The 11455-nt window shown below is 43.5% G+C and overlaps 1 protein-coding gene across 1 annotated transcript in view; it reads left to right on the top strand.

Moving 5' to 3' along the window:
• The window catches only part of TLE1 (TLE family member 1, transcriptional corepressor), a 118548-nt gene extending 108885 nt beyond the window's left edge, over window positions 1-9663 (top strand). The window contains exons 15-20 of the mRNA XM_004713910.4: window positions 312-561; window positions 2807-3054; window positions 5348-5495; window positions 7403-7553; window positions 8829-8905; window positions 9046-9663. Coding sequence (XP_004713967.2) covers window positions 312-561; window positions 2807-3054; window positions 5348-5495; window positions 7403-7553; window positions 8829-8905; window positions 9046-9153 — 982 coding nt within the window. The 3' untranslated portion in view covers window positions 9154-9663. The remainder of the gene's footprint in view (window positions 1-311; window positions 562-2806; window positions 3055-5347; window positions 5496-7402; window positions 7554-8828; window positions 8906-9045) is intronic.
• Window positions 9664-11455: the final 1792 nt, after the last annotated feature.

Here is an 11455-nt window from a genome sequence, read left to right as displayed (position 1 = left end):
CATTTATAGTGCTTTCTAATTTAACTGTTTATTTCTTGTATTATATATTTATCTGTATATGATTTAACAGTTCATTTCTCGTTATATATCTAATTATCTTTATAAATAAATATATTATATTATTAGGAATTTGGTTTTATCTCTCTAGAGAACCCTGTCTAACACATTTGATTTCAAAAGAAAATCACAACATAAGTGAAATTGAGAAGCTCTTGTTTTTTGTGTGTCTCTGAGCAGTGGGGACAATGGAGATTTCCTTATTGATAAACAGCCTTTGCTGTCTTCTCTTCCTGTCACCCTTGCTCCCAAAGTGCATACTCCTTCCACGTCACTGCAGATGGTCAGATGCAACCTGTCCCCTTCCCCCCCGACGCCCTCATTGGCCCTGGCATCCCCCGGCACGCTCGCCAGATCAACACCCTGAACCATGGGGAGGTGGTGTGTGCCGTGACCATCAGCAACCCCACGCGGCATGTGTACACGGGCGGCAAGGGCTGCGTCAAGGTCTGGGACATCAGCCAGCCTGGCAACAAGAGTCCTGTCTCTCAGCTCGACTGCCTGGTAAGTGAACAGGAACTGGTGACAAGGGTAATGTCTCCCAGGAGCCGCAATAAGGAAAGAGCTGTCCGGGCCTGTGTCTTATTCCTATTATGAGGAAATGGAAGTCCGTTCTGTTTCCTGTGTTAGCTGTTTTGTTCTCCCCCCCTACAGCCTGGAATGTGAAGATTTCATTTGTTGCTATTTCACTGGTTAAATCTCAAGGGTTGAAGGGTTTTTCCTTTCTCTCCCTCTACCCCTCTCTCACTCTTTTTAAGAAAAGCATTTTACCATAGTTTATAGAAACTCTCCTTGTTTGGATGTGTATTTGTATTATAAAAGGGGTTGGAAGCACAAGCTCAGCTTGGACTCTGACCTCTGAAATCCGCTCAATGTTAATCTCCCCACAGCCTTGAGATGAATATGGAATAGTAAACATTGGGCAAAGTGGTGTAAAAACCATCGGAGCAGGGTCCAGGCTTTGAGACAGGCCTAGAAGAGTTGCTTCAGTTTCAGAGATCCTGATTTTAGAAATGGGTTTAGTTTAATAGGTCGTATTGCAAAGAAATGGTGGGAGTTCTCAATCAAATAGGCATGGTGAGAACTCTTTCCAAGGCAACTAACCCACCCCTCTCAGCGTACGAGAATAAGCTTTGCATATCTCCAGGACACAGAACATGCCAGGATGTGCTTTAAACTCTAGGTTATAGTCCCTGGACTTACACGCTGGGTACCATTTGCCTTAGGTCAGCTGGAGGCCACCTGTCTTGCTCCTGGTGTAGCGTCTGCTTACACTCTGCTTCCACAGTCACTTAGCTTGCCCACTGCCTGCCCAGAGAATTGTTAGGGTTCCAGAAAGTATTTCCAGACAGGAGCGTGGCAATACTTTTCAGATTCAGAGAGCTTTTGAGAAGTTTTTAGTTTAATTTTAAGTCACATCATTTAGAAGCTTCGTTTAACTTGGAACTTAAACACAAGCCACAATTACAAAGTGTTTCAGTGCCACTGAGTCAGCTCCGACTCATACTGACCCCTGCGCACAACAGGGCAAAGCACTGCCAGGTCCTGCACTGACTCCAGAAGTGTGTTAATCATGTTTGAGCTCGTTATTTGTAGTTTTTCTTTCTAAAATCATTTTCTTGGGAGCTCATACAGCTCTTATCTCAATACATCCATCCACCCATTGTGTCAAGCACATTTGTACATTTGTTGCCATCGTCATCATTCTCAAAACATTTTCTTTGCCCCTGAACCCTTCCCCCCAGCTCCCTTCCTCACGAACCCTTGATAATTTATAAATGTCTTTACCCGCTTTCTGGTTATCCGACCCCCCAGGGAGGGGGTTATATGTATTGAGTTTGTTATTGTAGCCGCTGTGTGAGTTCATCTTGTCGAAGGTCTTCCTCTTTTTCTCGGACCTTTTAATTTACCAAGCATGATATCCAGGTCCAGGGTCTAGTCTCTCCTAATAACGCGTCCAACGTATGTGAGACACGGAGTCTGGTGGTGGGTCATTAACTGTGCTGAGGTGTTTGACATTCTTCTGCTCTTTAAAAGATATGCCATTATGAAGGTATATGAAAAACTTCAGCTGTTAGCTACTTGAGTTCGAACTAAAGGATGGGAATTACTGCTTTGGGGGCAGGGGAGGTCATTTTAGGGTCCTTCTATATCTTTATTAGTTTGTTTTTTTAAAGTTTCAAAAGAATGTGTGTTTTTGATAGTGCATATGCCATTTTCATCAGCTGCCTGTCTTGGCCTATAGATTGAGAAGTATGGCAGCTGCCTTATTAGAACATGAGAATACAGCGCTGCTGATTCTCCGAAGAAGACCCGTGTGAGTTACGAAGACACACGCGGTCCGAGCATTCAGTAGAGTGCTCAGAGCAGTCAAAGCCATATGTAAGAGAGTGGATGCACAGCTTCCACAGAGGTCACGACGGATGATGGCAAGGTGGAAGATTTACAAACTGGCTTTGAAAAGTGGTTTCTTCCTAAAGAATTAGGCCCGTACCTACTGGTGATCCTAGTACTGTCTCTTAAGCAGGAACTTGGACATCAGGCTTTTGGGCATGCCTCCATGACCCTGTGTTTCTTAGCACGTGAATACACTAAAGGAGCCCCTTACTGAGTCCAGAACTCTTCCCTTGTTAGAGAAGGTCTGTGGAAAGCAGGACTTCACATCAACAACCCAGACAGCAGCCCGAGAATCCGCCTTCTCGAATGCTTGGTGATGCATGCTAGTAATTGAATTATGTCTCTTTCACAGAATAGAGATAATTACATCCGCTCCTGTAAATTGCTCCCTGATGGCTGCACCCTAATTGTGGGAGGGGAAGCCAGTACTCTTTCCATTTGGGACCTGGCGGCTCCGACTCCCCGCATCAAGGCCGAGTTGACGTCCTCGGCTCCTGCCTGCTACGCCCTGGCCATCAGCCCCGACTCCAAGGTCTGCTTCTCATGTTGCAGTGACGGCAACATCGCCGTGTGGGACCTGCACAACCAGACGCTGGTGAGGTGAGCAAAGAGCTTCCTCGGGGCAAGAGGACGCGTGTTTGAGTGTGATGCTGGCCCATTTCTGCTTCTCTCTTGGACCGTTCCCAGAATCTCTGCTAACACTTTAAGGACGCATGTTTGAGTGTGATGCTGGCCCATTTCTGCTTCTCTCTTGGACCGTTCCCAGAATCTCTGCTAACACTTTAAGAACTAGGCTCAGACCTAAGTCCTGCAGTGGGGCATGTGTGAGAGCTCATGTGTGAACAAAGGCCAAACCTCATCTCTCTGCTTGAGGGGTGGTTGGTCTTTGCTCTGTCATGGATTAAAGCTGTGTGGTTCTGTAAGAGTGCCACCAAGAGCCCCTTTCCTCCTTCATGGGATTCACATGCTTGGCTGCTAACCAAAAGTTGGAGGTTCAAGCTCCTCAGAAGAAAGTCCAAGCAATTTGCTCCTGAGCAGGGAGCCATTAACAACCTCCTGAGCTCGATTCTACTCTGACACACATGGAGTCAGTCCCCACGAGTCGGGATCAGCTCTACAGCAGCTGACTACATGCCCATTTTTCAGTTGATTTACAGAGTCTGCTAAACTTGTATTATCCCTTGCCAAGGGATGGTGTAACCTGGATTGCAGGGTATTATGAAAGAAAGGTCCTCAATACTAGATGCCTTTGACTTTGGCAAGAACCTTGTATATACAAACACTGATAAAGGATAACAAAGTCAACAAAAGGATGTTTAAAGAGGAGATTCTTCCAATTTCAACCACAAATGATTTTCAAGTATTCGTGTTTCTCAGTAACTAAATTCAAGCTGACCAGGGCCCATGGCACCCATGAGTGAGCAGGGTTCTGCTTGTCTTCCTGGAATGATTCTCCTCACCTTGGTCCTTCATGGAACTAAGGGGACCTGTCAGCAGTGAGCTGTGTCGGATGGAGGTAATGACGCACAGAAGCTGTGGGGAAGAAGAGTCAGAGTGCATCCAGAGAGGAGAATGGGATGGACTCCTGAGGTGTGCACGTTCAAGTAGCTTGAGGAGGAAGGACCTTTGAAGTGAAGCTGGCTTGTTGTTTCAGAATTCTTAGTAACAGTGGTGTTTTTTCTTTTCTCTTAACCAGTTGCTGTTGAATTACTGACTTGTGGGGGCCCTGGTCAGAGTAGAGCAGTGCTCTGTTGGGTTTTCAATGGCTGATGTTTTGGAAGTAGTTTTTCATACTTTTCTTCCAAGGCCCCTGTGCATAGACTTGAACTACTAACCTTTGGGTTAACAGCCAAATGTCTTAACTGTTTGTATCACCCAGAGACTCCTTTCTTTCCTAATACTCTTTAAAATTCCAAGCTCAGCTTAATTGTTTGTAGTTCATTGGGAGGTAAGAGCAATAAAAAGCCATCATCTCAGTGTTGACTGAATGAGTCCTGGATGGTTCACCTCTGTGACCAGGCTCTGGTGGGTGGGGCCCAGTCATCTTTTCCTTTGCTCTCTTTTCCTGCCAGCTCCCTTGCAGCATATAAAACGGGATCCTAAAGGACTCGCACATGCTTATAGGGTTGTTAGTGCCTGTGCCCATGTGCCCAACACATTTCTGCTTGAGGTTTTTGAATGAAGCAGGAGGTTCCCCCCTTAACAACCTTATGCTCAGCTTCAAGCAGGGTCTTGCCAAAGTGCCACAGGGTTTCCTCAGCAATTAGCTTTGCCTCTTGCTCAACACCCCTGTGGGCAGGAGGCTGGGATGACCCTTATCTCTGTGAGTTCAGGTTTTCTAATATAGGGCTGTTTAATAGAGCCTAGCAGGTTGAGGAAACACGTGAACTCATGTGCTGTTGGTGCCAAACGCAGCTTTTGTTGAATCCCTTGCAGCACAGGGAGAGATGCTCTGTGGTCTCGCGCTTGTGACCCAGCCACTTCTTTCTCACACGTGCAGTGTAGGCTCTTATCTTAATGGAGTACATTTGGGAGTATTGTGTGATTGTTCTTCTCCTCCACCCCACCCCCTTTTCCTTTCAAATACTCTTCTGGCCCTGGGAGGAGTGATCCCTTCTAGATGACGGTGTAAGAAAAGCATTAGAGCATATTTAACTTCTGCTCAGCAACCTAGACTGGCATTCTGTGTCTGCAGCATTTGGATTGGGATTTTTTTTTTAAAAAGCTGCAGGTGCCTGCTTCCTCGCTTCTTCTGGGGAAGGTTAGTTTGACCTTGCACGTTTGCACACACCGAAGAGATGACACGCTGGCACAGAGTCAAAAACTAATGACACAACAGTGTTTCCTTGAGTCCTGGCAGGAAATCATTATTCAATCTGGTTTGTTTTATCAGGCAATTCCAGGGCCACACAGACGGGGCCAGCTGTATTGACATTTCTAACGATGGCACCAAGCTCTGGACGGGCGGTTTGGACAACACGGTCAGGTCCTGGGACCTGCGTGAGGGGCGGCAGCTGCAACAGCACGACTTCACATCCCAGGTGAGTGGCTGACCTCACACCTCGGCCCAGGCTGTGTGAAGTGGTCTGTATGTGTGTCGTCTTTCTCCAGCCCACAGCCCAGCACTGGCTAGACCAACAGGGCGAGGGTTACGTTTAAGATTCTGCTGAAAACAAACGAAATCAGTGCTAAACTCCAAAGCTCTTACTGTGGTTTTCAAAATCCCATTGGCTAACCTGTGCTAGCTGCTTTGTTTATACATGTGTTGGTTAAAGGAATTCATACAGTGAAGAATACATGGGTTTGTTTCAGCAGTGTTTGATCTGTTGTTCGTATTCTCCCCACCTAATGTGGGGATGAGAGATGATGCTTTGATTCACGTACATCTATTGCTTGAAAAATACACTGAGATGTCGCTAGGAGTGGAAAAAAATCAGAACTGCTACGAGTTCGTTTCTGTTGCTTCAGGGCACTTAAAATATGGCGGAAGTCTCAGTGGAAGACCGCTTTATCACTCATCCCTTTCAAAAGGGGATGTGGCTGACTAGAGTCTTAGAGATAAAATGGTAGTAAAGAAATAGCAACTGGATTTTGATTGTAAAGATTCTTTCAATGTTGAGTATCTTAAATCCAGGGTTGTTTTTTGAAAAGCAGTGCTTACTATTAAAAGTAGTTGTTGATGGTAGAATTGTGTGGGTTTTTTTAAAAACCATTTCTTGCAAATATATATTTATATGTGTGTGCATGCACACACATACATACATTTTTAAAATTAATTTTCATTTATATTTATATAGGGGAAAGTAGAAAACAACTAATACACAACTTAAATCTATATCCTTGTTTGGGTTTCCTCATAGTTTAACCTGTTTCTTTTCTAACTTACATAGGATATACTATTTTTTTTTTACCTTTATTTTTTTTAACTTGTTACGGAAATGTTGAAACAGACTTCAAAGCACAGAGCATACTATACTAAAATCCACGTGCCCATCCTCTGGCTTTAATTCCAATCAGTACTTGAGTAACCTTTTCATCTGCCTTTGCCCATGGCTCCCCGACAGGGGATTATTTAAAGTAAATCCAAAGACAAGGTCATTACATCCATAAATAAGAGCTGTCCAATGCTTCCACTCCTCAATTAGCAACAGAACGGTAAACCGAGAAAAGATTCAAGTTGCCAAAGATTTAATTTTACTTGGATCCACTATCAACCCTCATGGATGCAACAGTCAAGTCATCCAATGAAATATTGCATTGGGTAAATAAATCTACTGAACATGACTCCTTTAAAATGTTCAAGAACAGGGATGCAACTTTGGGGAATGAGGTGCACCTGATCCAAGCCATGTGAAAGTTGGACAACGAATATGAAAGACCAGGGAAGAATGGATGCATTTGAATTAAGTTGATGTTGAAGAATATTGAATTTATCATGTCCTGCCAGAAGAAGAAATAAATTTGTTTTGGATGAGCAGGAGCAGAATGCTCCTTAGAAATTAGGGTGGTGAGACTTTGTCTCATACGTTGGACATATCCAGAAACCAGTCCCCAGGCAAAAACTGCACGTTGGTGGAGAAAAGGGAGACTCAATGAGTGGCTTCGGCAATGGGCTCCAACATCACCGTTGTCAAGGGGGCACAGGGCCCGGCAGGAGGGTGTTCTGTTGTACTAAGGGTCACCGTGAGTCGGAAACAACTGGAAGGCACTGAACAGCTATAACATCTCTCTCCCACACAAAGAACATGTATTATAAGCCTTCTGTTTTTTCCCTGTTATTTCGTAGAGGTTGTTTTCCATGACGTGTGTCTGAGCTGAGTGGCTTGATGTATGGAGCTTCCTGTGGTCTAGATTTTGCTGATGGCGTCTTCCCATTGGTGATAGTTTTATTGTCTTACACCTGTGGTTACTGGGCAGAATAACTAGCGAGCCTGTTCTCCACCTATAGATCTTCTCGCTTGGATACTGCCCCACTGGAGAGTGGCTCGCCGTGGGCATGGAGAGCAGCAACGTGGAGGTTCTCCACGTCAATAAGCCCGACAAGTATCAGTTGCACCTCCATGAGAGCTGTGTGCTGTCCTTAAAGTTTGCTTATTGTGGTGAGTTTGCTAAGGTGGGAACTTTCCTCCAGATAGGATCTCCACCATAGTTTTTTAAGAGGTATTTTCCATGTCGGCCCTGAGTGTCTTCCAGTTCCCGCCTTAGAACAGCCGGGTGTGATCGTGTTCTTGTCGTAAAAAGCCCCTCAGTAATATCTGTTTCAGTCAGTTTGACTGATTTGAGGAAAGTTTGACAGGCTATGAAATGGCCTTATATGAACGTTTGACTAATACTTGGTTTCAGTGGGACCGCCTGACTGTGGGAGTGTAATTAGATCCCATCCTGAGACGAGAATGGTGGGAATTGATAGGAGCATGGAGGCAGGCATGGGAGAGATCTTTGCGGACTGACCAGGAAGAGGCATCTTTAGCTGCACCCGGATGCTTAGACTCTGCAGACGGTAAAGAGAATGAAAGTCCATGCTGACACTTCTTGTGCACTGCAAGTAGTTAAATACTTGTTTTCAGAGTAGATGGATCCTGTTTTTTGTTTTAAATTAACATCGAGTTGATTCTGATTCATGTCCCCCACCCCCACCCCACTCCTTCCAATCTGTGTCAGAGTAGAACTTTGTTTATGGGATTTTTCAATGACTGACATTTTGGGGTTGGATTCCAGGCCTTTCTTTGGAGGTATCTGGAATTGTGGGTTGCTTCAGATTTCAGGGCAGCATTGGACCAGGGATTCCCTCAGCTGGATGTGTAGCTAGCTGTCTCTTACTGAGCATCCATTGTGTACCATATAGTGTATCTGGTATTTGACTTACATTCGTTATTGGGGGGCTTACTGGCCTCATTTTGAGGAGATGGACTATAGAAGAGCAACTTCACTGCTTTTTCCATATGGAGGTGTGATGTATGTGCAGGGAACCCAATGGCTAACAGGGCTTCCCTGAGTGCCCTTCTTGGATTATGCTTCAGGTAACAGAGTTGCTTCTTAACGGCGCTCAGCATGGGCTCTTTCTTTACTCATGTCATAGACTAACCCTTTTGGAATGCTAAAAACAATTGCTGTTGAATTGATTCTCACTCAAGGTGATTCCACAAGAGTTTTCATATGTTCATAGTTTTCACTGACTGCTTTTTCAGAAGTAGAGTGCTAGACTTTTCCTCTAAGGTGCCACTGGGTGGACACAAACCTCCAACTTTTTTGGTTAACCTTTTGTACCACCCAGTGACTTCTTAGCAATGAGCAGAGATTGCTTATGGCTGTGCTTATGGTATCATAGGGAGTTTTAACCTTGCTGAAACTACATGTCCCTTTGCTAATTCTAGGTAAATGGTTTGTGAGTACTGGAAAAGATAACCTCCTCAATGCCTGGCGGACGCCCTATGGAGCGAGTATATTCCAGGTCGGTATTGGTTCCTTACCTACAATGACACTTCAACCATGTGCACCTGATGCTACCAGAAGTGAAGAATCCTTGGAGGGAGCAGGGTCCTTGTGTATCTCAGCTCTGCCTTAACACATGCCCTCTGTTTTCTCTTTCAGTCCAAAGAGTCCTCCTCCGTGCTCAGCTGTGACATCTCTGTGGATGACAAATACATAGTCACTGGCTCAGGGGACAAGAAGGCCACAGTCTATGAAGTCATCTACTGAAAACATAATGTGGTTTACCGTTTATAGTTGAAGTGGGCCAAAATGTTTTGAATTTTTAGAAATAGAAACCTTGTAACTTTGAAAGGAAAAAGAAAACCTATTTCCAAGTTTTGACACAAAACTTCTACAAAGAGGAGGCAGCAAATCCCATCTACAGAAGGTCACTTATCTACCTAGACCAAATGGAGCACCAAGGCAAGAGTGGACAGAGGGGCCAAGGATGGTAGGACTCAGGAACAGAATCTGATGGCCATGCTAGAGCCTGTTCTTTCCTTTCTGTGTGGTCTCCTGCCAATCTCACGTTGCCTGAGTGTGAGATTACCAGTCTGTTCCTTGCGGTGCACCTCACGTGTCACCCTTTCTAGAGCAGTGGTCTCTCCAGTGAACTTGTTTCCTGGTTTTGCATCTTGTGAAATGTTTTTTTTTTTTTGTATTTTTGTTGAAGGTTAAACATTTGTATAAATTGTAAATATATTTGGTTTACTACAGTAAAGGCTTTAGTACCAATAAGTGGTTTTCTTTTTTTTTTTTTCTTTATTGTTTTGTATGGAAGCTCTGGCATTACTGGTGTGGGTTCTATAAGCAAAATTCAAACCGTTATAGAGGACGTTTTAAAGTACACTTCTTATTTTATTAACATATTCGGACATGGACACTCCCCCTCGTAGCGCTAGAAGCAAGCCCACTGAGCACATTTTGGTTACTGGAAAGTCAACGCTAGAAAGTGTGATTAATTGAAGATGTATTATTAGCAGCTTTATTGGAGAAGCTAAAATTATTTCACTAAGATTCATTCTTTAATTAACGATGCTCTTGTGACTCAAGGTCACAAATTCAAGCTCTACTTTTTCCTGGTGATTCATCGGAAGACAAAATAGTATTTTCTCTAGGAATGCTTGGTCCTTTCAAACCCATGGTCCCTTTCCCTCTAACCTTCACATTTCGTGAAATTTAGGCGTTGTGTTAAGGTTTGTGATGCACACAGGACAGAAGGATTCATGCACCTGTAAAAGAAAAAGGCAAGAGTTGTCTGGTTGTGGCTTTCTTAATACTGGTATGATCCATTATATTAGTGTACGTAAGCCAGCCATGCACTTGGTCCATTCTCCTCATTAAGCTTTCCTTGCAGCTGCAGCCATTGCTCCCTCTCATTTGTTGTTGGTGTTTATCATTGAAGACAAATTCTTACTGATTTGGTTAGATGAGGTCTGTAACCTTAGACTTTTAATAGGCTACATAACTCACTCTTTCTATACCTGTCATATACTGTTACATTTCAGGAAGTAATTATTGGTAATTTCAAGTCAAGTTTCCTGCCTATTTAAAAATAGTACTTAAGGAATTTCTAATGTTCTTATTTTCTTAGAATCCGGCGAGTTGTTGGCAGTTTGTCTTAATATTTTTCATTTGTTTTCCAGATCTTTTAAAAATACATTTACAACATTACTTTGCTTTTTGTCAAGAAAATATTTGTTTATGTATAGAGTTTGTTAAACATTGTCATTTCTCATTAAGTGAGTGGCAAACCCCTAATTAGTAATTTCTCTCTCATCCCTCTCTCGTATAATGAAGTAGGTTTCTGTACTGTAGATTGGTGGTTTATTAATAGTGTGTGCTTTTTTTTTGTTTATTCTCCTCTCCTACTCTATTTTCCTCTCTCTTGTACTAGCTTGGTAGCGGTTAAATTTGGTCAAAGTTAAATGATAAGAGACCTCAATTTAAGTTCACCCAGCCCAAAGGCTTCTCAGAAGATAGTTCTGGTAATCTAGTAGTCCTGTAGAAAACAACCATTCCACACTCCATAGTGCAGAGTTCTACTCTGAAAAAGAGTCCCAAGAGTGAGCATTTTATACAGTACAGTGGCTTAAGACGAGGTTGGTTTCTCTTCCAGCAGTACAGCTCTGTGCTTCCATGTTGCTCCAGTTACCTCTACTTCTCGTCAGTCAGGAGCAGTGTGGAAGGCCAGGGATCAGGTCAGCTGTGCTTTTAAGCAAAGGAGTTGGAATTTGTTTCATCACTTCCACTACCTCTTCAGCATAGACTTAGGAATCTGAGATAAAGGAGACTATGAAATGTGGTTTCTTGCTGACAGACATCTGCCCATCACAGAGAAGCTCCCCTGGAAGAACTCTGGGTTAAAGAAATGGGCTCATATTCTGTTGGTAGGTTTTATCCCTTCATCTTCTTTCATACTTGATCGTTTCTTTCCAAAGTTTCCTGTTTTCGTAGTGGAATTTTCTGACTTTTAGATCACTAACTCATCAATTATCCTGAGTCTGATGAAGCCACTCCACTTGATTTT

This window comes from Echinops telfairi, unplaced genomic scaffold, assembly GCF_000313985.2.
Source record: "Echinops telfairi isolate 266 unplaced genomic scaffold, ASM31398v2 ScPeMD7_1;HRSCAF=3_1, whole genome shotgun sequence".
Classification (NCBI taxonomy): domain Eukaryota; kingdom Metazoa; phylum Chordata; class Mammalia; order Afrosoricida; family Tenrecidae; genus Echinops; species Echinops telfairi.
This window is presented reverse-complemented; position numbering and strand designations above follow the sequence as displayed.